This window comes from Cydia strobilella, chromosome 9 (assembly GCF_947568885.1).
Source record: "Cydia strobilella chromosome 9, ilCydStro3.1, whole genome shotgun sequence".
Lineage (NCBI taxonomy): Eukaryota > Metazoa > Arthropoda > Insecta > Lepidoptera > Tortricidae > Cydia > Cydia strobilella.
In genome coordinates this window covers 9,670,289-9,698,286 of record NC_086049.1, presented here as the reverse complement: position 1 = coordinate 9,698,286, position 27,998 = coordinate 9,670,289, and the positions used below count along the sequence as shown (strand labels likewise).

Genomic DNA, 27,998 nt, shown 5'->3' with positions numbered 1-27,998 from the left:
GATCATATCATTGGATTTGAACAAATATTTTTATAAATTTCATAAATTAAGCGATGTCTTAAAACAAACGGTTAACCGTATATGTTCTAAAAATGTTTCCTACAAATCATAAAACTATTTTCGTACTCGATCATACGCCATACTTTGGTATATCATCGGACAATCCTATAGACTTCGATGTCTCTAAAAGCCGGGGCCCTGGCTATGTCCCTTTACCGCCTGTTTGCAAGTCGCTATGGACTTGCAGTGTGGAAGCTGCAGTAGAATACTGCCGAATAGTATGGGATCTATTTCCTGAAGGCAAACTGGTAAGGTTTCATATTCTTGAGTGTATAAGTCAGAGCCTCAAAAGGGTTATTTACTCCTAGCTATTACTCTTTTTATAATTACTTGAATTTGCTTTTATATTCTGTATTTCAGGTCCGATTTGTTGTCAGTGATTCTGCAGCCCACATCCTTAATACTTGGGTTGCAGCACAACAGAACTTAACCCATGTAAGTAGTTGATAAATCTAAAATTTATACTAAGCAATTATTTATTACGTATTAGCGTACTAAAAGCAACGACGAGAACGAAATCTGCGTAACAGGGCAGCAGAATAGTTGAGTTTAGTGGCCTGTTAATTTGAGGGATAATGCAGCTACCTGGTAACTTCACATTGTTTTTGGTCTGCCTGAAGAATTGTGTAATGAAACATGACGGAATAAACTAGAGAGCAACTGGCTAATTATTTTGATTATTCTACCTTTTCTTATTTTATGCCAGAGAATAAATGGAACAATACCCAGGAACAGCTCCTAATGGACTAATAGTGTATCTGAGAGTTATGTAACTTAAAAACTAAAATAGATGTCATGTAGTTCCTAAGTAGCAATGGTGTCTGCAGTAATGGTGAATATGTGACATTTATTTCGGTTAATACCATAATTAGTGTTATTATTATTATTGTATGTGAATGTACAGGCAGCTTAAATCTGATACATGGACATCAATGTCCACTTGTGTTTTGTCCTCTTTGAAAGTGTTCATTGAATTTGTTTTTAAAAGTTTACTGAGGGTTCACTGATCACTGACTCAGGCAAACTGTTCCACACTTTCACTATGCGGTTAGATAGGAAGAGTCGCCTGGAGTTTGCTACTACTCTGCGTCCGTGTCAGTTTCAGAGAGTGTCCTCTCACCCTGTAATTTATGTTACGAGTAATAATATCGCTTAATCCGGATACGTTGTAGTGCCCTGTAAGTATTTTATATTTTTCTATCAAGTCACCGCAATGCCTTTAATCTATCTTTCTATGGTTGAATATTCTAGTTAATCTGTATTTTATATAAAAGTTTAAAAATAAACTTCACTTCTAAGTAGTAAACTGTGAGTGAACTAATCCTCAGATCCTTAATGGCTTGTGCCTTGTTGGCGTGGTGCGGCGTGGTGCTGGAGGTGACGTCGTGGGTCTCTGCGCCGCCATTGAAGCCCTAAGTGAGCCATCACCCACACAATCTGCTAGGCCAAACTCGGAAGCACTTTTTCAAAATAGGTAAGCTTGGAAAAGGAATATACTGGGATTACTGGGTGACTTTCTGTACAAAAAATATTAACATGTTATTTTATATTGGACTATGTTGATATTTTAAGCAGTAGCAAGGCAATAAAATTACACTAACATTACATTAACTTTGCTGTTTTAGGGGTCGAATAATCTGCATAACGAGCGCACGAGATGATGACTCTATTAGGAGTCTGGCAGAGATAGCGTTGAATGCTCTCATCCAGCAGAACAAGAAAGCTTCCAGTCAACCTAGTACATCTGAGTCGACGAGCACTGCTCAGCCACAGTAAGTTTTATTATAAAGATGTAAATTATATTGTATCATAAACATAAAAACCTGCCAAGTGCGAGTAGGACTCGCGTTCCAAGGGCTCCGTACATAACACAATTTTTAACAATGTACCTATTTTTTATGTGAAAAATCCGTAGGGGTCAGATCAAAAACTAAGTAAGTAAGTCCGACTCACGCTTGACTGCATATTTCTCATAGTATTTCCTGTGATCTATTCTGTAAACTTTGTTGTGAAGAGCTATTTTGTATATTTTTCAAATTACATTTTTCATTAAACCCCCCCCCCCCCCCCCCCCATGTTTAAAATTCATTTACGTATGTGTACCAAATTTCAACTTAATTGGTCCAGTTGTTTCGGAGAAAATACAGACAGCCAGCCAGACAGACGCACGAGTGATCCTATAGGGTATCCGTTTTTTCCTTTTGAGGTACGGAACCCTAAAAATAAACAATAGGCGAGCCACACAGAACGAGCCGCCTCGCGATGTGATTGCCGCTCGAGGCAGCTCCGGTTTGTAGGACGAGTCTATTGAAGTTTTATTCTGGCCAATTACCCAATCACTAAGGATGTTTTTACTTTACACGGCTTAAAAAATAATTTAAGAGGCCGGTGTCGATTTTAGTCGCAAAAATGTAAAATTGATAGATTTAGTCTCTGAAATTGTACACCTTTTGTTACCTAATTGAAATAACAAGTACCAGTTTCTATTAGCACGTCTTCTTATCTTGCCTTTTATCAGATCATTTTTTTGAAAACAGACTCACTAAATTAGTAATGATTATATTTCTGATGGACGTTTAGGTAAACGCGCGTAAAGCACTGATTTTGTCGCTCTTATTTGTAAATTTCGTAAAGTTTGGACTGCTAAAAATGGTAAATTTGTATTACACATATTCTGTACTTGAACTTTATCAGATTACATTTTTAACCGACTTCAATTTCATAGAAGGAGGAGGTTCTGTATTCGGTTGTGGCTATTTTTTTGTTATATGACTTAGAGTTCGAGGAAATGAAAGTTAAACGAATTCAATTTTCTCCAGAAATTACTTCAAAACAACTAAAACAAGTGACAATTTCTCTGAAAATCTACTTAATTTCAACGTAATTTTGATACTTAAACAATCTACAACGTTTGCTGAAACTATTCTTATACATCAATTTGTATAATTTACCACCATAATTTTTTGATTAATTTTTAAAAACTTCTCTTCATATATTACCGGTGACGCACGCTCGCGACCTCATTATTAAAAGGCAAGATGAGAAGACGTGCTAATAGAAACAAATACTTGTTATTTAGATATTACGTAACAAAACGTGTGTAATTTCAACGACTAAATCTATCAATTTTACATTTTTGCTCCAAAATCGACTGACTTAAGTGGGATATTATTTTTGATATGAAGGTTCGATTTGAGTGATGCTTGATGCTTAAATAATGACTATTATACCTTATTTCCTTGCATGTTTGGAGAAAAGCACTATATATGCCTTGACAGGAATCGCAATTCGTGGATTTGTCTTCTTTGTCGGACGAAGTGAACTCGAAAATCATCCACAAATTGCAGTTTCCTGGCCTCTGCAATAATGTACATTAAATGTAAATGTAACATCTACTTTAATAAATTTCAGGGCCTACCCTATCCAATATTGCCATTTAGTAATAATAAACGTTACTCCAGAGAAAGCCGAAATCAGAGTGAATAATCAACCATTAACAGAGGTAAGACAATAAAGAAACATTGATAAAATTATATTTTATTCCAGGGGTTTACTCTTACTATACTCTATACTCTAGAAGTCTAGATTATATATGTAGAGCTACGTCCAGTTTACAAGCGAGTCGCAAAAAATTTGAACACGTAAAGTGTCACATAAAAAATATATTTGAGAACCCCCATTTTATTGAAACATTTTTTATGTATTGGTACCAAAATACTCACCGCGACACAGGCTGCTAGTGGCATAACTATTTGACGGAGACTATCCCAATTTGACCAAGCACAGGCCCCGATTTGCCATTGACTTCAGTTGGTACAAAACATTCTTCAGAATTAGAATTTGTGCGGAAAGAGAAGTCATGGAATATAAGGGAACCAATAAATTCTATGACTCTTCGGGCGTGCGGAGTGCGGACGTGTATGAATCTTATGTGTACTTTTTATGACTTACAGTAACTTTTATTTTCTTAGCGTCATACCTGTTCAATCGTACCTTTACGTAAAAACGCAAATAAAAAATATAATTTCTAACATGACACTTCCTGATACCAAACGACGATAATTCAATATGCTCGCCACATACGTTTCAGATGGGGAACGGCCTGATGGGCGTCGAAGTGATAGTTTCCAGAGCAAGCGCGCTGGCAACACTGCTCGGGCGTTTAGTGTTGCCACATTACAAGCTGGTCACCACCACTGTCACCGGGATACCGATGAAGGTAATCCGTAGATTTAAAAGGGGGCCAGTCAACTATTGGGTGAAACCATAGACATAGTATATACAAGTAGTTATAGACGCGCCACCGAGCGACCGGGGGTAACAGAAAGAATATTCATATAAGATTTGGGCAGCATAGGATTTTTTTCTCTTTCACTCTTTATTAATTTCGGTATTTCGCCATCGCCTCCTACCTATGATGCCACCCGATCGGTGATAAGGACAAAGCATGGCACAATTTTCTCTTTCCTCTTATAGGAATTGCAATAAGACTATCTTTCTCTATCAAAGAGTGTCAGGCCCTTGGGTGAAACAGAGACTTACAATAGGGTATTTGATTACTAGTCAAATCAGTTTCTTTTTAGGGTTCCGTACCCAAAGGGTAAAAACGGGACCCTATTACTAAGACTCCGCTGTCCGTCTGTCACCAGGCTGTATCTCATGAACCGTGACAGCTAGACAGTTAAAATTTTCACAGATGATGTATTTCTGTTGCCGCTATAACAACATATACTAAAAACAGAATAATATAAATATTTAAGTGGGGCTCCCATACAACAAACGTGATTTTTTTGCTGTTTTTTCCCGTAATGGTACGGAACCCTTCGTGCGCGAGTCCGACTCGCACTTGGCCGGTTTTTTTCGAACTGTCAAAACGATTTGCTACTACATATTAGTGACTACTAGCGCCATCTAGTGGAATTTATATGAAACACTAGCATGTGACGTCACAATAAAATTACCTACTCTTTATAGTTTAAAACGGGTTTTAAATTGAAATTGTGTCTAAAAACAAAGAGGATATAATTATAAGATAGAGCGGTACTGTCATAGTAAATTTTGTAACCACTGTAAATTCACTGCCATCTATCGACATACTTTAAAACTAAAAATGAAGATTTATAAAAATACGTTAAAATGTATTTAAATATGGATAAATGTTTTTTTTATTTGCATTAATTATTTTTATATGATTTTGACCCATGTTCTTTAACGGAATTATAAATAACAAACGAAACCGTCAACGCCCTCTATACGTGAGTAGGACAAAGCTAGTGGCGCCATCTGATCGAGAATCAAATTTTCGTGATTATCGAGACACGTTTTTTCCTTAGACTGTATCCATCTATTACGGAGTTATATCTATCTTTGCTAAAAATAACTGCTATCTACATTTCTCTATTTATCTTCTGGTGCTTTATTTCTTGCATGGTGTAAAATAATTTATTTTAAATACAGTCAAACGCCCTATAGGGGGTATTACTGCAATGTTCTGCCGCCAGAATTCAACACTAGCCCCTTTAGTAAACCATAGAGTAACTTATAAATACTGTGCCTTAAATTGACAAGTTTCCACAGATAATAAAATAAGACATTGATGCATCAACGCCTAGGAGGATATAACCAAACGGAGTAGCCAATAACAGGCGTTCCCCCTCTTTTGAAAATAGTCGGCCAATGGTCATACACAATGTATGGACTGACGTTTATCTGACATGGCTATTATTACCACTACGTTACGTATACATTTGACGTTCCCCTCCCCCGCAAAAATCGGCAGACTTTTTTGTACAGAAAATTACAGACGTGGCGTCTCCGTTGGTTTATATCCTCCTAAATCAAGGCGGTTTGTTTACAAAGGGCCGGGAAACGCGAAAATCGAAATTGAGTTATCTGCCTCTTTATCGCTCGAATATGCAAGAGTAATAGAGAGGTTAGATAACGAAATTTCGATTTTCTTGTTTCGCGGTAGACCCTCAAATTGTGATGGATTGTGGTAGTGGCGGCCACTACGCAGAGTTTCGCGTGATATTCCCTATCGGTGCGAAAAAGAAACCCAGTGCACAGTGATTAAAGTAACTTATCTAAACAATACTTAATAATATAATATATATTCAAGATCGACGACCTCCATACAATAGGGAATATTACGCGAAACTGCGTAGAGGGCGCCACTACCACAATCTGAGGGTCTATCGCGAAACAAGAAAATCGAAATTTCGTTATATAACATCTCTTCACTCTTGCATATTCGAGCGATAAAGAGGCAGATAGCGAAATTTCTGATTCGCGTTTCCCGGTAGGTCCTGTGAAAACTTGTCAAAAACCTGTTAAAGGTACAGTATGTATAAGTTACTCTATGGTTTACTAAAAAGGCTTGTGCTGATCTGGTGACAGAACATTGCAACACACATTATTATTTTATTGCATTGAACATTGTTATTTAATGTAATAATACAGCACAGTAATATCCCCTATAGTCCCTATACCATCCTTGCGCAATACGCAAATAGGATATAATAAGATAGAGCGGTACTGTCATAGTAAATTTTGTAACCACTGTAAATTCACTGCCATCTATCGGCATACTTTAGAACTAAAAATGAAGAATTTTTATATGATTTTGACCCATGTTCTTTGGTAATACTGGTATGCGTTAAAATTATAAATAACAAACGAGACCGTCAACGCCCTTTATACGAGAGTAGGCCAAAGCTAGTGGCGCCATCTGATCGAGAATCAAATCTTCGTGATTTTCGAGGCACGTTTTTTTCCTTAGACTGTATCCATCTATTACGGAGTTATATCTATCTTTGGCAAGACTTCACTTCTGTTGAACGTTATATGATTACGATAATAGATGGCGTTATAACACAACGAAACTAGCTAACGTTAAATTGTACGACTACACTTGATGTATGCCATCGCCATCCAGTGTTGTTTTATAATCGAATTTTTCTAAGGCTTGGCCTCAAATAGAATTTTTGGTAGGCCTGGTGTATATTTTTTTTATGCCAAGCCATCATAATATTATGAAACGATTTATTTATCTATATGTTTTTACGTTGTAATAGTCATAATCGCTCAGGGTGGTATTCCATCTATCCAATATCTTGGTCCAATGTTTATTTGCGTCTCACATTTTGCTTAATGAGAGCGTGAGACGCAGTGTACATTGAACGAAATGCAGGGATGATTTTTTGATGTTTGATGCCCTTTTGCCCCCCACTAATGTTTTTTTTTTCGCTTAAGCGGGGGGTGTCGTTGGATAGGTCTTACAAAACGAATATGAGTCTACAAGAAACCGTTTTTGATAAACATAATATTTTCGGAAAAAAATCACCGTGCAAGAAAAAAAAATGTATCTAACTTATGAACCATGGATCCAAACAAATATAAAAAAAAATCGTGAAAGTAAAGCATAGTAAAGACTTTCAAGGAAAACTATAGGTTGAGCCGTTTTTGAGTTTTTGCAAAATGTATATTTTGACGGACGTGTAACTACGGAAGTTACGGAACTATGGACGCTATACACTCCATATACGGAACCCTACACTGAGCATGATCCGCCATGCTCTTGGCCGGTATATTTTTTTTTGTTAAAACTTCTAACAAATTAAAATTCAAAAACATGATATCCATGTTACCGAGCATGCACATCCATCTCGCTCACGCTCAGTGAGAGTGAGAGAAGAACACGAACCTACTGGGCCTCAATTAAAGCGATTTTTGTTCTCTTTTTTTATGTGCAATAAAGACATTTTTATCTCTAAGTATCTTTAAAACCAATAATATAGATGTCAAATGTATCAAACATCACTTATTTCTCGGGTCTCGAGATTTGTGGCTCCGTCTAAACTCCATCAAATCAAATGTATGAAAAGTTTGACGGAGTCATAGAGAAATAAGTGAGCTTACTTTTTTAGAGTTGAGGCTGATCGCAGTATTCGCACTCATATAATTTGAGAACGACCCTTGTCATAGGTAGCAATTGAGAAAAAAAATCGATTTATACCAAATTTAACGATATCAATTGACAAATTCATAAAAAAAATATTACTGTAAGACATAATAATAAAGTTGTTTTGGCTTGCTCTCATAATTTTGACGCATTGCTACAGGTATTAAACATTATGTGTGAAAGAAATACCTAGTTTCCTCGATAGATGGCGGTATAACAAGGTTAACTAGCTAACGACTGTTCACCGTAAATTCAACACTGAACGAAGATTTAAGTTTATAATTTCGAATTATTCGAACACAGTGTTGTCAGGTGACCGACTTAGTGTCACCTAGTTTTTAGAAGCCCGGCGTTTATGCCAGGCCAATAGGGGATACTAGAGACCCGTTGCGGCATCAAAACGCCGCTAGAGTATGGTTCTAAAAGTTAGGTTGCCTGTCCACTGGAGCGGAGCGGTAAGCGGGGAAAAAATCCAGCAATAGAATTTCATTAAAATTACAGAGCGGAGATTTTATGCCATTCAATCGGTGGATTTTTTCCTCGCTCATCGCTCCGCCACCTCGCTCCGCTCCTGTGGACAGGCAGCCTAAGACTGAACGCTTAATGAAATAAAAAAAACTCAAGAGCAATAAAAATGGGTACATAAAGTATCCTATCAAAACATTACATGTAAAAAGATTCATAAAATGTTCATTCATTCAGGCATCCATGTGCTGTTGTTGATGTGTAGTAGTTGTTGGTGCTGTTGTTGGTGCAGTAATTTTGTTTTCTAAAGGGAAAAAGTATTGAAGTTGTATTTTTGGTAGAAAGAAAAGATCCGCATGCGAGCACTTCATTCCCGCAGCTCGGCCTTCGGCCTTCGCTGGGTTTCTGCGCGTTGTTTTCTTGTCTTGCCATTTGGCTCTCATGCCTAAAATTTCATAGGGCTAATGTATAATTTTATATTTTCAACACACTTGCTCAAAACGACGTTTTTATTCCACCGATTTTTGGCTCATAATCCTAGATATTATAACACTTGTGCTTAGGGTTCCGTACCCAAAGGGTAAAAACGGGACCCTATTACTAAGACTCCGCTGTCGGTCTGTCCGTCTATCCGTCTGTCTGTCACCGGGCTGTATCTCATGAACCGTGATAGCTAGACAGTTAAAATTTTCGCAGATGATGTATTTCTGTTGCCGCTATAACAACAAATACTAAAAAGTACGGAACCCTCGGTGCGCGAGTTCATGAGACTGAAGTTTACAAACATTTTACAAACATTCCGTGACATTCCGTGTCTGGGCTATAACAACGCAAATCGGAGTTCAAATTGCGGGCATCTTTCTCTGTCACTCTAATTACACCTTCATTGGAGTAAAAGAGAGAGATCCCCGCAATTTGCGAATTTCGGTTTTCGCGGTAGACCATAGTATATACACGTAGTTATAGACATGAAACCACGGAGTAGGATGGAGATGGCAAGTGGGCGTTCCCGTCTATCCGACAGTTAGTAGCGACCGACTCACTTTATGCACAGACTATGCTCAGTTGTTGTGTAAACTTCATGCTCGAATGACATTCACGTCGTACGTACGCTCGTCTAACAAAAATTGATAATTAAATTTAAAATGCCGTATTGTGCAGTATTAAGCTGCAGAAATCACAGCGGTTTAAAAAATCTTTCACGTGGAGGTATTTCCTATCACCGGTGGTTATTTATTTAAATATAATCCGATAAATACGAAAAATCTGTTTCTTTTGCATTATTTACGAATGTTCGTTAAGTAAATCTATATTTTATCAGTTAGAACTTAGAGTTCACAATCCTTTGTCACTATTCTTTACGTTTATCTGGAATATTCGCTATCCTAAATGTCAAATAACTACGCTACTCAGATGCTGCGCAATGTCGATATTTATATCGATAAAGTTAAAGTTACGATATTTCAAGTTTGATGTTTGGTAGTTCGGTAATAAATTATTATTTTAGACACGTTTCTAATTATTATTTGGGATAATCAATGTCTTAGTAAATATGGCAGCTCTGGTCATCAAGCACTAAGTTAAGTCGGGGTCATTTCATGGCAACCTTTCAAACCTTCGTATTCCTTTACATACGTTTTTGTTTTTTACACCCATCATATTTTCATCGTTAATATAATTAGACTAGGTACTTAATGCACTTATGCGTACAATGCATGCAATGTGCCATGAATAAACGTTTTATATTTTCTATTTCTTTATTATTAATTATTGTAGGTTACCACAAGATGCCGATATTAAAAATAAATGGATCAATGCTACTGGGCAAGAAAATTAGTTTCCGCAAAAATATAGCACCATTTGCTAGGAGCATTTCTTAGAGAAAGATTTCTGGGGATAAAATTGCCATACATCTCATCTAGCGTCCACACGCCTAAAACTTAGTTACTAATTTAGTAATTATTAGTGACATTCGGCCTCACTTAATTAATAAAAAGTGTTCCGTACCACGCAAACTAGCGTCAAATATTGGAATTTTGCCGCCCCCCTTCCTGATTTGATAGGTCACAATCTTACAATCAAATCAAGTGGGATCGATGAGCCAGTTTCATGTATGCTTTCACACCATACAATTAATTTGACAATTTAATCAGGTTGTCCCGTCTAGATTGGCCTTAAATGCTGCTACAAGTAAATATATTGTTAAAGACGAATACTTACCTATGTAAGTAATTGCAGATTTGTGATCACAAAATAACAGCAATACCGAGTTAATAGACCTTTAAAGAACTATGATTTTATCTGTTTGACTTTAAGATATATTTAATGTTCACATTAACAACCTAGTCGGTCAATTAATAAGAAACAAATTTCTAGTTAGAAATTTGTTGTACTGTACTACATATTATTTTTCATACAATCACGATTATCACTACCTATATTATAATCATAAATAAAGTATCATCTAAATGTGTTAAAACATACGGTAATGAAATATCAATACCTAACTGAACACACAAATATCGATAAAACACTCCGATTACACTGTCCCCTCCCTATATCGTCGAATGGAAAGAAGTTCCAACGGTTAGCTACTCGCAGGCCTGTAGAGGTCTCGAAAACACCAGTGTAACGTGACCGTGAGATCCGTAACAAACCATGCGTAATTAGACCTTACTTATACTGGTTTTTTCGCCCTTTTCTCGCCTGTAATAAGTAAGTGATTTTAAAATTATATAAAATAACGCCATCTGGTGTTGAGTAGTTGTATTAGGTGAACGTTGAGCGAGCTTTTGTGAGATGAATGAGATAATGAAAGAGTCGTATGTCATATAGCTTTGACATTATATTTTAAACCGTCACTCATGTAGCCTACAGTTGATATTCGTTCGAGAAATGTCCACCGGTAATAACTTTTTGGTATGGAAAGTTGCTACGAATCAGAGCAATTTTGTAAGTGTGTGACGTATTTTAACGTGGCTATGAATGTGTGAGTTTAGCGACACTGGTTTTCATACTAAATAGGAGTCATTTCACATCCACTAGTTTATTAATTCGTGCATGAAACCGAGCGACCAGGGGTAAGAGAAAGACATATTCATGTATTGACAGTTTCGTGTATGGCAGCATAATCCTTTTTCTCTTTCACTCTTATAAATTTCGGTATTTCGCCATCGCCTCCTGATGATGCCATAACCCGACCATGACAAAATGCCCGGTCGGTGATAAAGACAAAGCATGGCACTATTTTCTTTTTCCTCTTATAGGAATCGCAATAAGACTATCTTTCTCTATCAAAGAGTGTCAGGCCCTTGGACCTAATTTAGTTTTTTTTTAAATTTACTTTTCTGAAAGTCTGTACAACGACTGGACCGCGACCTTGGTACCGTCAAAATATCTCTTTCTCGCTCTCAGCATACGGCGGCCCACCTTAAGCGCCTAACACATTACCGCACCGCACCAAGGTCATTGTGCGATGCACCAAAAAGCGTGAAAGAGATAGTGCGCAAGGTGGTCACCGTACCTACGTTAAGGACGCAGCTATAAGTTAGAGCGAGAAAGAAATATTATAGCCGTATTTAACAGACTATCGTAAAAGCCGTTAGAGACTACCACACCTCACCGCGGCCTTGGTGCGGTGCGGCGCACGTATCGATAGTGTGCACCGTGGTCACCGTACGTACGTTAAGGACGCAGCTATAAGTTAGAGCAAGAAAGAGATATTTTGACCGCACCACTACGGCTTTTCGAGATATTCTCTTTCTCGCTCTCACTTATGGGTGTGGCGCACCAATATCGCGGTGCGGTGCGGTAGTCTGTTACGGCTTTTACACACGATCGCACATATGCCGCACCGCACTAAAGTCACTTGTTACTGTACTGTACCTTTAACAGGTTTTTGACATGTTTTCAGAGATATTAAAATATGACATTGATGCATCAAGGCGGTTTGCTCACAGATGACCTACCTGGAAACGCGAATCCGAAAATTCGCTATCTGCCTCTTTATCGCTCGAATACGCAAGAGTGACTGAAATGTTAGATAAAGCGTAATATTCCCTATTATTATAATAATATTTATAATATTCATAGCACGGTAAGGTCGGTAAAGATTAAAGTGAAAAGATGAAAGAATAGAATAAAACTTTATTTTATATAATTTAGGTTACAGAATTATGGCCCCCCAAGTGCAAGCAGTATTATTTTACATATGTCATTGTCATATTGTCATTAGGCCACCACCACCACCAGCAAACAGCACCCTCAATGCAAGCATGAAGGACAAAGAGGCTCGTGATATTTTTTCCCACACCTGCAATAGTTATCTTTCTAAATAAACTCCATTTTCCTTTTTAGGGTTCCGTAGCCAAATGGTAAAAAACGAAACCCGTGTCCGTCCGTATGTCACATCCACTTCTTTCTGAAACTATAAGAACTATACTGTTGAAACTTGGTAAGTAGATGTATTCTGTGAACCGCATAAAGATTTTCACACAAAAATAGAAAAAAAAACGATAAATTTTGGGGGTTCCCCATTCTTATGATGTACCATGCAAACTTCCACCGAAAATTGTTTTTTTTTTTTTTCTTTATTGGGGAAAGAAACAGACATAGGAAGATAATATAAAACGAAGAGAATGGTTTTTACATTAATAGGTGCAACCTACATCCTGATACAATTCCCACTAAGATTTATAAATCAATAGTGTTTTTAAAAAAAAAGTACGAAACGAGTCAGACTCGCACTTGGCCGGTTTTATTCGTTATCATGTTGCGTTCTCGCGCGCGTCTCCATACATTAAGCGAACTTAAGCCCGGTTCACATTTGTCTGACGTGTCGTGTTGTGTTGTGTCGTGACGCATATCGGTTTCATACATTTAATATGGTTGCGTTCACATTTGTCTGATGCACACAACACGACACGTCAGACAAATGTGAACCGGGCTTTAAACTTTACACTCAAGCGTTAAAACGAATAATCAAAACCAAGTGCAAGTGTCTAGAATTCCTCGCCATTCTGCATGCGACCAAGAACGTAATGTCACGTTCAAAACGTCAGGAAAATTAATAAAAGTAAGAGCACGCAATAAAGTTTTAATTGATAGACTGTATGTAACTGTACTCTCGTGGGATGTTTTAATGCCTTTCATGGCTTACATTATGATATGTAGCAGTCACATAAACTACTATTTGCTCATATTTGTATGATGTAGGAAGTAAACGAGCTGAAAAATTGCCTGAAGATAAGTGGTACGCTCTTTTCTTGAAGGTTTAACATTCATATAACCTTTAAGTTTCACGATACTGTTAGATTTGTTTCCAGAATACGCCAATAGATGGCGCTGTTCTGGGAACGATTCATGGTTACAACTGTTTATTGTAAATTATACTAGACTACAGATTTCATGCACTTCGCGGGTTCTAATTCACAATGGTCTATTAGACCATTGTTCCATTAAACTAGACGATCATAATGGCAATTTTTTAAGCTCCTCTCTTTTTTTACGGAGGGGCACCTAGTTACTTAAAAATAAAATAAAAAAAGCCTTTTATTTCAATTCCAATTCGTTATATTTCATTACAACAAAATAAGTCAGTTTTTATCAACCATAATAAGTGTTTGTTTTACATATATAAATTTCATATATTTATTGTTGAAAGAAAAAAAGAAAGAAAATAACTTTATTTTGCATGATGTTATTTGTTAAGTCAATTTTCACATATGTAATTTTCTGTAATACAACAAAATATTAATTATTTGTGGTGGACAAGAACCCCTCATCGGGTGAAGGCCTAAGAACCTAGCCTAGATACTTAGGATGGTATTCCATCTGTCCAATATATTTGTCCAATGTGTATTTGCGTCTCACATTTTGCTCAATAGAGAGTGAGAGGCAATGCACATTGGAAAAATAAATTGTACAGGTGGAATGGAATACCATCCTTATCATTAATCAATTCAATCATTTACTGACCATGAATATTTATATGAAATACCGTTACCCAGATTAACATATTTAACACATTCACAAATACTGTACGGTATATTATACCACACATTGCCATCTCAGCAAAATAGGGAATATTACGCGAAACTCTGCTTAGGGGGCGCCACTACCACAATCTGAGGGTCTATCGTGAAACAAGGAAATCTAAATTTCGTTATCTAACATTTCTGTCACTCTTGCATATTCGAGCGATAAAGAGGCAAATAGCGAAAATTCGGATTCGCGTTTCCCGTTAGGTTCTTTGTAAACAAACCGCCTTGATGCATCGATGTCATATTTTATTATCTCTGAAAACTTGTCAAAAAAACTGTTAAAGGCACAGTATGTATAAGTTACTCTATGGTTTACTAAAAAGGTTAGTGCTGCACCCTGGTGAATGGTGAAAGAACGTTGCAGTTATACCCCCTATTACTTACAATTGCGTAAAGCAATAAAATACGATTCAGTACACATTCATCATAGAACCTATCACGCGTGTCCTCATTAGCACTATCATTCATTAAATATTTTCGTATCAATAAAGTGTTTATTTTCGGTAATATTGTGAGTTAATATCATTATGTCAAGCAACCAACAGAATATAATTGGTGTATGTGACACTAGCAGCCCATACAAATACTTAGTAAGAGCGTTGCCGGAACTGGGGTAAGGACTATTTTCCCTTTTTCATAATCGATTATTCGTTTTACGAAAGGTTCGTACCATATAATCGCTTTACTTGGTTAAATAGCATAATAACAGAAAAAGCTAGTCTTAAAATCAAGGAGGATTTAGGACACTACTAACGTCACCTAGAGGTGAGTAGCGACACTAATATGGTGTAAAAACAGAATAAAATTAAAATAGTATCGAAGTGTCTCTAACACAATCATGCGATAAAAAAATACGCTCACTACGATTTACTTTTTTTGTTGATTTATCGTTTTTTGGGAGTATTTGTTAAATTTTCTATTTATTGTTTTCTAATTTATTTTATTTTTTTGAGTAGGTAGTATACATGCACATCATGTAATTTACACTATAAACATTTTTAAAGTTAATAAATATTGATATATACGACAATAACTGAGTAGGTAGTAGGTACTAAACATTGACTACTTAGTTTCAGTTATATGTTACTTTACCCATCACAGAACGGAACAAAGGTGTTTCGGACATTTGGGAGGCGTGCGCGAAACCGAAAGTCACGCCCTTTTGGTACTTTAAACTACTTTGGGTGGGACTTGAACCCACGACCACTGCTCTACCATACATAGTACAGTGCTCTACCATGAATCTGAGCCACCAAGACCGTACCCAATGCAGCGAATATTTCCACCATACCACCCACTAGCCACTAGAGAGGCTCTAGCGACATCTACCGTAAGAGTGTTATAAAACTTCTTAAACGGCTACCAGAGTGCCAAGTCATATTGGAAATTTACCAGTAACGATGCGTCATCCCATACTAAATGAATTTTGTTTTAAGCAGAAACGTCTGCGAACGATGCTATTAAGCTTAGAAATAAGTCCCACCCAAGACAGTGAATTTTTCCACTTTTAATATATTTCTAAGTTATATTGGGGTCCTTAGGTCAGGATAAAAACATCACATACATTTTTATCCAAATATATTTCCTGATACTCCTTACACTATATTACCCACTAACATACATCCACCAATCCTTCTTATAACTATCAAACAGCGCTCTTTCGAGAGATCCGTCTCGTTCCAAGGCTCGCGACAGAATGCCTTGCCCAGGTGGCAGGTGGTCGCTTGTGTTTTTAAACCGGCTGTTCCCGCCAGTCTACCCCCTCAGTCGATCCGTTGGACAAGTCACGTGACAGACCACGTGACTTGTCCAAAGAGTCAATTGACTATCCCTTAATAAATAAAATATTATTAATTATTGATTACGAATCTTTAAATTGCCCAATAAGATCGGTATTAATTCTAGCAATAAATATAGTTACCTTACAGTTATATTGTCATTGTATTGACAATTTGACACCTTTTGTCTTAGTTACCGTTAAGATACTGTATTGTTATTGTTACAGGAAGAACAAAACGCGAGCTCCAGCGCAAATTACGACGTAGAAATTATTCACTCGGCTGAGGCCCACGCCGGACTGCGAGCTGCACAAACAGCTGCGGAGGCCACGGAATCTGTAAGTCTGTTGACAAGTTTAGCATACAATATTTTCTGTGGGAGCGTGATTATGACAGCGTCTTTTATTTTCAATCACAAGGTATTGAAAACTGATATTTATTTTATCACGCGGATAAAAGGCCATCCATAATACACCTGTCGGTCGGTTAACAATCTACAATTAACAATCATGTATCTCGGACGCGGCCACTTTGTCACTAGAAAAAGGCGGCAAATTAAAAAAATGTAGGCGCGGAGGGTTGATTTCCCATAGAAAATTTGAATTATGCGCCTTTTCTACTGACAAGTTGGGTATGTGTTGAGTATAGTGGTGCGCATTCCAGGTAGTGCTGCGGTGGTGGACCCCTCGGGGGGCGGAGGGCGGCGCGGGCGGGTGCGGCGGGCCGCTGTGGCGCGTGACGCCGGCCGACGTGGCGTCGCGCCCCTCCGCCTGCCTCGTCAACTTCCTGCTCAACGGCCGCTCCGTCACGCTCGAGGTGCCCAGGTGAACCGACTCGCCGGTAGCGCGGCGCGGCGGCCCTCCGCCATGTCTGATGACCGGTGACGATCACTGCGTCTCACTGAAATAACACTGTTTAATGATTAATCGTCCATGTTTACAGGAAGGGTGGCGGCAGGTCGGCCTCGCACGTGCTGGCGGCGCAGGGCGGCGAGCTGTGGATCGGCGCGCTGGGCGGCCGCGCGCCCTACGACGAGCCGCCCGCCCTGTCCGAGGGCGCCGGCGGCCGCGTCACCGACTACAGGTACTACACCACCCCCCGCTACAGGTCGGCAGCTGTCATAGACATAATATATACAAATAGTTATAGACGCGCCGACGAGCAACCGGGGGTAAGAAAATGAATATTCATATAAAATTTGGGCAGCACAGCATTTTTTCTCTTTCACTTATAAATTTCGGTATTTCGCCATCGCCTCCTACCTATGATGCCACCCGGTCGGTGATAAGGACAAAGCATGGCACTATTTCCTCTGTCCTCTTATAGGAATCACAATAGGACTATGTTTCTCTATCAAAGAGTGTCAGGCCCTTGGCAGCTGTGGATCTACTACTAGCGCCATCTTGTATTGAATAGTAGTAGACATTTTGAAGCTAATGGCAGTGTGTGTGAACTATTGGGGGCAGCACTGAGTGGTGGTTATTGACTAGTATAGTATGAAGAGTTGAAGTTTTATTTCTCGATTTCGGCTATTACATGGCAGACGCTATGCGCAAGGGAGCTTTCGTGCCTATTGGCGTGAAGCGTAAATATCAAGATACATTTTTCCATTTAAACATATATTGCAACGCACTCGGTTCCTCGGAGTAATAAGTATTTTGTAAAATATTTATTTTTTGTTACAAGCTTTATCGCTGTCTGTAATTTTCTTTCGACAGCCAACTAATACGCATCGGCATCGAGACAATTCTAATAAACCCAGACATAATAAGGTCACGTTGTTTTATCACAGAGTTCCTTTAGCTACAGTCGGCCTTCATCATTAGATTGACTCGATGGTATTGCACCTCATCGTCACCCAATAATAGAAAGTCGCAAGATTTGATTACATACAGACAACGGGACAGGTGAAACTAAAAAAAGCTTGTAATAGTACATTACTACAGAGGCCGGGAAGTAAGGGGTTGTCGGCTGAATACACATCTCACGCCGAGGTATGTATAGTGCATTTCTCAAACATGCAATGAAATAATAATAATAAATAATGATGATGATGATTGTTCATGTCGTATTGTAATAGGTTATCCTTTAACACCCCTATTCAATAATAAAAAGAAATACAAAAAAGAAAAAAAAAGCGTAATGGCAGAATGTCATTACGAACCAAAAATATTGTTTATAGTTTTTTTTAACGGCTGAATGCCATGATACAGCATCACAAATATTTGCCACCACCGGCCTAGACCTGCCACTTTGTATGAAATTTCATTAAAGACCTCTCGTCTAGCCGCGCCTGAGAGGATATACTTCCCAGCCTAATATAATATATTTAAGAAAAGATGCATCCTAACATTCGATTAATTATTTTTTTCAGAATAAAGGAGTTCGGCGCGCTCATGCAACAGAACCGGCTGTTCCCACTGCGCGGCGCCGGCGCCAACGCGCGGGCTAAGGCGCGCCTGCAGCGGCACACCACCTACTGGCCGCTCACCATCTCCTCCACGCTCGTCTTCAACTTGGGCTCCGTGAGTATCAGGCGGCAGGCGGGTCCGCACAGAATGAGCCGCCTCGTGAGGAAGTTGTCGCGCGAAGCAGCTCGGTCGGTGGAGACCTGCCTCCCCCGAGGCAATGCGGGCGAGGTACGTCTACATAGACCGAGCTGCTTCGCGCTGTAATTTCCTCGAGAGGCGGCTCGTTCTGTGTGGACCCGCCTATTGATTGACTTTGTTAGAGGGTTAATCAACCTTTCTTGTCAATCTTTGCCATGGTTACATTCTCCTGGGTGACTCTCTAAAACCGGTTTCTAAGGCAATTAATGTCATCATACACTTTTTTTTTGTGGTAGTTATAGGTATAGCCCTTTCCATAAATTGGTAGAAACTGAGCGCGTTAGTAAAACGCGGTGTACGATATCTTCAAACAAACTAGGCATGCTACTATTGTCCCTAGCTAACGGGACAGAACAACGACGAGAAATACTTGATCGACCCTAGAATAAAAGAGTTCGAAGCTTTTTACATATGGCGCCATTACGAAGGTTTCCCCTGTCAATCCTACATTAGCCACAGAATATATAATAGTACTAGGTACAGAAGATTCACTCCCTAATATTAACGCGTCTACTACGCGCAAGCCGGCGCAAGCGCGTGCAGGCGTGCATTCCGTGGCGGTGCGCGGCAATTACTACGGAAAAACCTCAAAACTGAGGCGGCCGCAGGTACTTGTAGCGACGCGACGAAATCGCAGAGTGAGACACACCTGCATTAGCATCAAATTTTGTTTTTTTTTTCAGAAGCAACTCGAAATTTCTGACATATTCATATTACTTTGGCACTCTTGTAGATAAAATGATACTTTACCATCCGTTTTTGAAGAATAAAGACAGCCTTTACGAGCTGGTGTGTTGAAAAGTAAATAATTATTACCTATTTGGACGTCACGTCATTTTTTGTACGCGACACGGTTCAATCATATATTATTACGTCTACCAAAAACTCCACTAGATGGCGGTGTTCAATGCCAAACTGGCTAACGACTAGCCATCGTAAGTTTAATTTTATACGAATCGATGTTTTCGTCGTTGACAGTCTTGACAGATGTCGTAGAGATCGGTTTCTCTACGACACGGTGTTGCCAATTGTGACGTCAATGTCACATAGTTTTTAGAGGACCGGTTCTTTTATACCGGGGCCGTTAAGCCGTTATTGTATGAAACTAGCAAATTCAAAATAATTATGACCTGCACAAGAGATTGTAATAAATATTAAATTATTTCCTTAATAATGGTAATTGCCGTTATTGGTTACTATTTTTAAATGGCTATACATAGAAATAGATCCTATATAAGTGGATTTTGCTATTAATAACACGTTCGCGGACGCCTAGTGACGTCATGTGTCATAGGCCAAACTTGGCCAAACGAAACAAAAAACTACGCGAATGTGTTAAGAAGAGGTAATAGGGTAGATATAAATTAAAATGATTTGTCTAAGCGCTAGTGGGTTGTTAATGTTATAAAATGGTGTAGAATACAATACTCGGATCTTAGCACTTTACAAGTAAAATTGCACCTGTGTGGTGACCTTGTGCTCTTTGTAAATGCTACATAATGCGGTGTCTGCGTAAGTGCGTAGTCTGTGGCATTGACAACTTTGTTAGAGGGTTAAGCCACGGATAGATTAGAGACAATTATTGTCCCACGACACACGTCGGGAGTAGTGCCGCGACGTCGCTGGCGACACGTGTTGTGGGACTATCCCTGGATTTAATCGACTTTGCACGACACTCCATGGTATCGTTATCCTGGGTCACTCTCTAAAATCGGTTATTAAGGCGATTATAGTCACCATAATTACTCTTTCTTTGTGGAAGATATAAACCCTTTCCGTAAATTGGTAGAAACCGGGTTAGGGTTACTAAATCGTGGTGTACGATTCCTTCGAACCAACTAGATTATGCTACTATGTCCCTAGCTGACGGGACAGTATAACGACAAGAAATAGTCGATCCACTGGAATAAAAATATCAATCAATGTTTTGCACGCGGCACGATTCTATCATGTTTTTACGTCTAACAAAAACGCCACTAGATGGCGGTGTTACCAGTCCAAACTAGCGATCGTCTGTCCATTGTAAGTTTAACTTTACGAATTGACGTCTTCCTTGTTTCCATAACAGTTGTCGTAGAGATCGATTTCTCTACGACACGGTGTTGCCAGTTGTGACGTCAATGTCACATAGTTTTTAGAGGACCGGTTCTTTTATACCGGGGCCGTTATTGTATGAAACTAGCAGATTCAAAATAACGAATCGAATACACTAGACACACACAAGAGATCGTAATAAATTATTTTAAATGCCGGATCGGATCCACACAGAGCGAGCATACGCGCGAGGAAATTTCCTCGCGCACAAAACGGCCAGTGTAGACGTACCTCGCGCGCGCCGCCTCGGCCGAGGCACATCTACAGTTTAGGTTTACACTGGCCCTATATATCCTAAGAGCTAGCATTTTGCTATTAAGAAAAGGTAATAGGGTAGTTAGAACAAGATAACTCTGCAGCGATTTTGATAGCATATACTGTGCAACTGTTATTTATACGTCATAATTTCCTAGAAGTTTGACGTTTAAAATAACACTACAATCTATCCTATCAAAATCGCTGCAGAGTCATCTTCGTCTACTCTAGATATAAATTAAAAAGATTAGTCTAAGCGCTCAGCTTCAAGGGACCATAGACCTGTGCATATGGTCTTAATTTCAACTCGTAATCTCCACGCGTTCCCGAAGGGTCTTGACAGACAGACGGACGGACGGACAACAAAGTTATCCTATAAGGATTTCGTTTTTTCCTTTTGAGGTACGGCGTTTTCACATCAGTCACATCACCTATTCGGAAAAGCGCTTTTTATTCCCCGCTAAGACGAAATCAAAGTGGCCATTTTTCTTCCCTGCTAGGAGGGCTCATAGTACCTAAAACCAAAGAGGATATAATAGGATAGAACGGTACTGTCATAGTAAATTTTGTAGCCACAGTAAATTCACTGCCATCTATCGACACACGATTACAATTAAAAATGAAGATGTATAAAAATACCATAAAATGTATTTATATATGGATAAATATTTTTTTTATTCGCATTAATTATTTTTATATGATTTTGACCCATGTTCTTTCACTGATAACGTTAAAATTGTTAAATAGCAAACGAAACCGTCAACGCCATCTATTTGAGAGTAGGCCAAAGGTTCGAGCATCAAATTTTCTTGATTTTCGAGGCACGTTTTTTCCTTAGACTGTATCTGTCTGTTACGGAGTTTCTATCTTTGGTAAAGTGAAAGGCAGTATGTGTCACATAGTAGCAAAATTAATTTCCACCATGGGCGTTAACACTTGAATCCCTAGACGAACCACTGGATGGCGGTGTTACAAGGCCAAACACGCTAACGACTGCCCATCGTAAGTATAATTTTATGAATCGTCGTCTTCTTTGTAGTACTTACAGTTTATCCTTAGATTAGAGATCGAATTTTCTATCTGTTGCCACTTGTTATGTTAAATAAAATACTTTTTAGAGGACCGGTTCTTTTATACCGGGGCCTTTATTATTAAAGCCTGACCAGGTATATATGATCACGCGCCATGTTGCGGAATTTCACTGGAACTAATTTTTTCATTCTATACTGAACTGTCACCCTATACATGAGAATAACAGCGCCCTTTTGACAATGATCATATATTACTGGTCAGGCTTTATATGAAAAACCGGACAAGTGCGAGTCGGACTCGCCCACCGAGGGTTCCGTACTTTTTAGTATTTGTTATAGCGGCAACAGAAATACATCGTCTGTGAAATTTTCAACAGACAGAAGGACAGTGGAGTTTTGTTTTAGTAATAGGGTCCCGTTTTTACCCTGTGGGCACGGTAACCCTAAAAATCAAATACAAAAGTTTTTGGTAAAAATGAAATTTTTGGTACAAGCTTTTATCGCTGGCTGTACTTTTCTTTCCACAGGCAGCTAATACTCATCGAGACAATAAAATTGGCCGGTTGATGTATTTTACAGATGGCGCCAGCATAGCTTGCCCTGTCAATGCCTAGAATTGTGTCAGTATTGTTTTTTTTTTAATATTATGGCCTGGATGCCAGGCCCTTTAAGCCAAATCTCATAGAACAAACCTAGAGAAACGGGGCAAGCTATAATGGCGCTATCCATCTATACATAAAACCCCATTCTACAATAGGAGTAGGTTGCGTTGTTTTATCATATCACAGAGTTCCTATGGCCACCTCCTGTCTCCATCATTAGATCAGCTCGATGGTACCTTAATATTGCATTGTCACCCGACTTTGTATACATATGTATATACAAATTTTTAGCTTCATCGGAAACCGGGAAGTGGGTCAAATTTAACTTGCAAGATTTGATTACAGATACACAACGGGACAGGTGAAAAATCAAGTGAAACGTGAAACCTAGGAGGATATGACCAACGGAGACGCCACGTCTGTAATTTGCTGTACAAAAAAGTCTGCCAATTTTTGCGGGGGAGGGGAACGTAAATGTATACGTAACATCAAAATAGCCATGTCAGATAAACGTCAGTCCATAATTGTGTATGACCATTGGCCGACTATTTTCGACAGAGTGGAACGCCTGTTAATGGCTACTCCGTTTGGTTATATCCTCCTAGCGTGAAACCGATCGCATTATGAATTATTACAGTGAAAATGGTTTCTGATAACCAATGAGGAGGCACACTGAAAGGCTTGAACAGATGTCGCCCCTGCGATACATAGATACAGAATAGGATAATGTAAGTATGTATACCAACGATTCATTAATTATATTAAATAATACACGCGAGCCGAGCCTTTGGTCACTCAATAAATTCAATTCAGGCCTGTAAAGGGTTTACGCATTACGTCTGCCCGTTCAATAAATATTGTCCATGTCCTCTATGTATACGTATTATCTGTTTTACAAGGTTTTATTTAACTCGCAATATATGTTTGTTCGGGTCTAATTTTGCAAGCTAAATAGAGTGGGTCTATTCACATTATTAGATTGAGCTGACTTTATTAACTAATATAAATAGCTATGTAATTTTATTATTTCTTCACAAGATATCATTAACATATTAACCTTTATAACTGACTTCAAATAATAAAGATTGTTATACCTTTATGAAGGTGCACATGTTTAACGATAAATTTAATAATGAGGTTGCGTGCCAATAACAGGGAAACTTGGACTCCACATAAATATTCTGTTGTTGTCCCAACTTAATAGTCTTCTTCCTGATTTCTTCATATTTTTCAACTTAAAAATTACTGTGATACTCTCTCGGCCATCCGCGGCCGTTGTCAAACTCAAAAATGGTCAGATAAAAATAAAAGTAATTGATAAAAGAAACAAAGGGAACAACACATTTGAAAACGTAGTCGATAAAGTAATCAAACACCGATAGATTATTAACATGACATCACTATTTTTGATCTCACATAGACAATTTACGCACACACTTGCATCTCATTTTTGGTCGCACTGTGGTTGGATCGTACCATCGAGCTGATCTGATTATGGACAGAGGAGGGTATTCATAATAGGGACTGATGTGAAAAAAAAATGTAACCTAATTGTCTTTGGATTTGTTGGGTTTGTCTCATTGAGTATTATTAGTTGCCTGCTGAAAGAAAAATACAGTCAGCGACACAAGCGTGTATCAAAAACTTTCATTTTCGTATTATTTCCAAGGTGATGGAGCCCTTGACCCGTCTGGTGGTGCAAGAGACACTGACGGAGGACGAGGTCGACACGTGCCGCGGCGTGCTGTTGTCGCTGTTGGGAATGGAGTCGCGACACGAGTTCCCCACTGCACAACTACCTTCAAACTTGAGGTACGACTCTGAACCCTGACCTGATTTTTATCCGTTTAATACGTCTCTCTCTCTTCCCACATGGTGATGAGGTGATGGGATCAGGTTACATCGTCGGCGTATATAAATGTCCACTTTGCTGTAATGTGCTTTGCTGTTTTGTTGAATACCTAAGGCGCTATATGTATCGCGCCTGCATGCCGCGGCAGAACATTGCAGTAATACTCCCTATTTCGGGGGAAATCATGTATTCCTAATTTGTTATTTAATTCCCTCATTACCTTCTATATTTAAATTTTACCTACAGATTCAAACACAAACCTGTATTTTCCTGAGTCAAAGAGGAAGGAAAAATCTTCTGAATTGGTCCTGAATTTTCGCAGTGTAATAAAATAAGTGATTTTTGATTTCGATTTAACTCGTGATGTGTCTTCTCGCAGAGGGAAGTCGAGCAGCCGCCGCGAGGAGCAGTGGCGACAGGTGTGGAGCGAGCTGGAGGCGCTCGTGCGCGCGCACTCCGCCTCGCCCGCGCACCGCGCGCTGCTGCGCACGCTGCTCGAGTGCCGCGCGCACAACCACCAGGACAGTCAGTATTCAACTACTAATACTCTACTATTACTACCCCCGTTGCTGAGACACGGATACGTGTGTAGGAATTTATTAACTCCTTATTCATAAAACTTTACGAGCCTGAACTTATGTTTTATCCCTTTCATACAAATACATAAGTCAAAATGACGAACACAAAAACAAACAGATAAAGACAAACGATTCATAAACTAATTCAGCCTTGTAATTAATGCGTTTATGAATAACGCATTAAGAGCCATTTGCACCAACCACACTTAACAGACTGATCAACATCACTCAACAGAGTACTATGAAAATTCCCATACAATAAAAAATTTGCGAACGCTTTAACGGTGACGGACGGTTTGGTGCAACTGACCCTAAGTGTGTAAATTTCAGGGTCACCATTTAATCAGCTCATTTTCACTGGCCGCAGCCGTACTTTACTTTAAAGCCGCCGTACCTTGTACCTTTCAGGTGACAACCGCGCATCCGTAATTCGAGCGACGACCGACTCGCCGCTGTCCCCGACGGGGGCGGGGGCGGGTGCGGGTGCGGGGGCGGGTGCGGGCTCGGGTGCGGGTGCGGGTGCGGGGGCGGGGGCGGGCGGGGGCGACGTGTGGGCGGCGCGCAGCGTGCTGGACGCGCTGCTGGCCGCGCCCCGGCCCTCGCGCCGCCCCGACTTCGCGGGCCGCATGGCCGCCGGCGGGCGGCAGGCCGTGCTCTACCAACACTTGCAGCAGGATGTGGAGGCCCAGCATTAAGAGGCCGTAGTCGATATTGGAGCAAAAATGTAAAATTGATAGATTTAGTCGTTGAAATTATACACGTTTTGTTACGTAATATCTATATAACAAGTATTGATTTCTATTAGCACGTCTTCTCATCTTGCCTTTTAATAGTGAGGTCGCGAGCGTGCGTCACCGGTAATGCATGAAGAGAAGGGGCAGTTTTTAAAAATTCATCAAAAAATCATGGTGGTAAATTATACAAATTGATGTATAAGAATAGTTTCAGCAAATGTTGTAGATTGTTTAAGTATCAAAATTACGTTGAAATTAAGTCGATTTTCAGAGAAATTGTCACTTGTTTTGAAGAAATTTCTGGAGAAAATTGATTTCGTCTAACTTTCATTTAAAGTCATAATAATAAAAATGTAGTGTGATAAACGTCAAGTACACGATATGTGTAATATAAAATTACCATGTTTAGCAGTCTAAACTTTACGAAATTTACAAGTAAGAGCGACAAAATCAGTGCTTTACGCGCGTTTACCTAAACGTCCATCAGAAAAGCAAACATTACTAATTTAGTGAGTCTGTTTTCAAAAAACTGATCTGATGAAAGGTAAGATAAGAAGACGTGCTAATAGAAACCAGTACTTGTTATTTCAATTAGGTAACAAAAGGTGTAAAATTTCACGGACTAAATCTATCAATTTTACATTTTTGCGACTAAAATCGACACCGGCCTCTTAAGCGAGGTTTAGACTAGCAAGAACTTGCATGCAATTTACGTTACATTGCTGACTACTAATGTAAACTGCATTCAAAATGTTTATCAGATACCGCAATGTTATGAAAATTGCATGCAAGTTCTTGCTTGCTATGCACTTAAAGCGAGGTTTAGACTAGCAAGAACTTGCATGCAATTTACGTTACATTGCGGTATCTGATCAAACTTTTGAATGCAGTTTACCTTAGTAGTCGGCAATGTAACGTAAATTGCATGCAAGTTCTTGCTAGTCTAAACCTCGCTTTAGACGTATCCGGCCACCGGTACTTGTAATCCCATTTTTAGTCGACTTTTAATCGAATCGGAGGCGAGCGGATTGCAGATGCTCGACTATTCGAAGGTTAGGTGCGACGATTTCGCGAGCCGCATGGCCTTTTTTATAGCGGAAGCCGCTCGACCCCAATTTCAAAGGAATACCGCAAATCGATGTACAGGTTAGCCGTTTGGCACACGCATACTAGAGGTCGAAACAAAATTTTTGACCCGCAGTTCCTAAAAAAATTTCGCTGGGGGGTGGTAAAACATTTTTTTTTTGTATGGAAAAAAAAATTTTTTTTCAAAACCTATCGAGTGTGGTATCATACGAAAGGGCTTTTTGAGGCGATTCTAAAAATATATCACATCATTACATTTCGGGCATTTTTTTTTAATTAAAACAAAAAGAATTTTCGAAACATACCAAGTTTGGGCTCCTCCAGACACGATATGGCTAATTTTTTTTTTTACAATATACAACAAATGATACGTGATATCCTCATGTCAAACCCCAAGAAAGCAATTTTGAAAATAATATCATTAACATTTTTTTTTTTAATTTTCAATTTTACAAACTGACACAGTTCTACTTCAATACCTATTTCACGAGACTTATGGAACTATACTGCAGATACGGTACATATTAATCATAAAATGATACGTAATATTCATATATCCAACGGGAAATACCTCTTTAACCCTTTAACTGCGCCTTTGCGCCCAACTGATGAAGTTGGTATAATTTGTTTAGTTATTGACACCAAAATATCAAGGTTGTATCCTCCAGCTACGATATACCTTACTGATTTTTTTTGTATAATATACCACAAATGATACGTAATATCTTGATATCGAACCCCAAGAAAGCAATTTTGAAAATAATATCATTAACAATTTTTTTTTTTTCAATTGTACAAAGTGACACAGTTCTACTTCAATACCTATTTCACGAGACTTATGGAACTATACTGC

General features: G+C 38.9%; 1 protein-coding gene across 1 annotated transcript; it reads left to right on the top strand.

Annotated features, from left to right (window-relative positions):
* The first annotated feature begins 15 nt into the window (after positions 1-15).
* Positions 16-26,395, top strand: LOC134744226 (protein asunder). The gene is made up of 13 exons (XM_063677964.1): positions 16-308; positions 421-495; positions 1,389-1,534; positions 1,686-1,832; positions 3,472-3,562; positions 4,151-4,279; positions 16,532-16,642; positions 16,968-17,128; positions 17,247-17,387; positions 18,679-18,829; positions 24,565-24,707; positions 25,127-25,272; positions 25,734-26,395. The coding sequence occupies exons 1-13, from the start codon at positions 93-95 to the stop codon at positions 26,018-26,020; spliced, it is 1,944 nt and encodes a 647-aa protein (XP_063534034.1). The 5' UTR covers positions 16-92; the 3' UTR covers positions 26,021-26,395.
* The last annotated feature ends 1,603 nt before the right edge of the window (positions 26,396-27,998 follow it).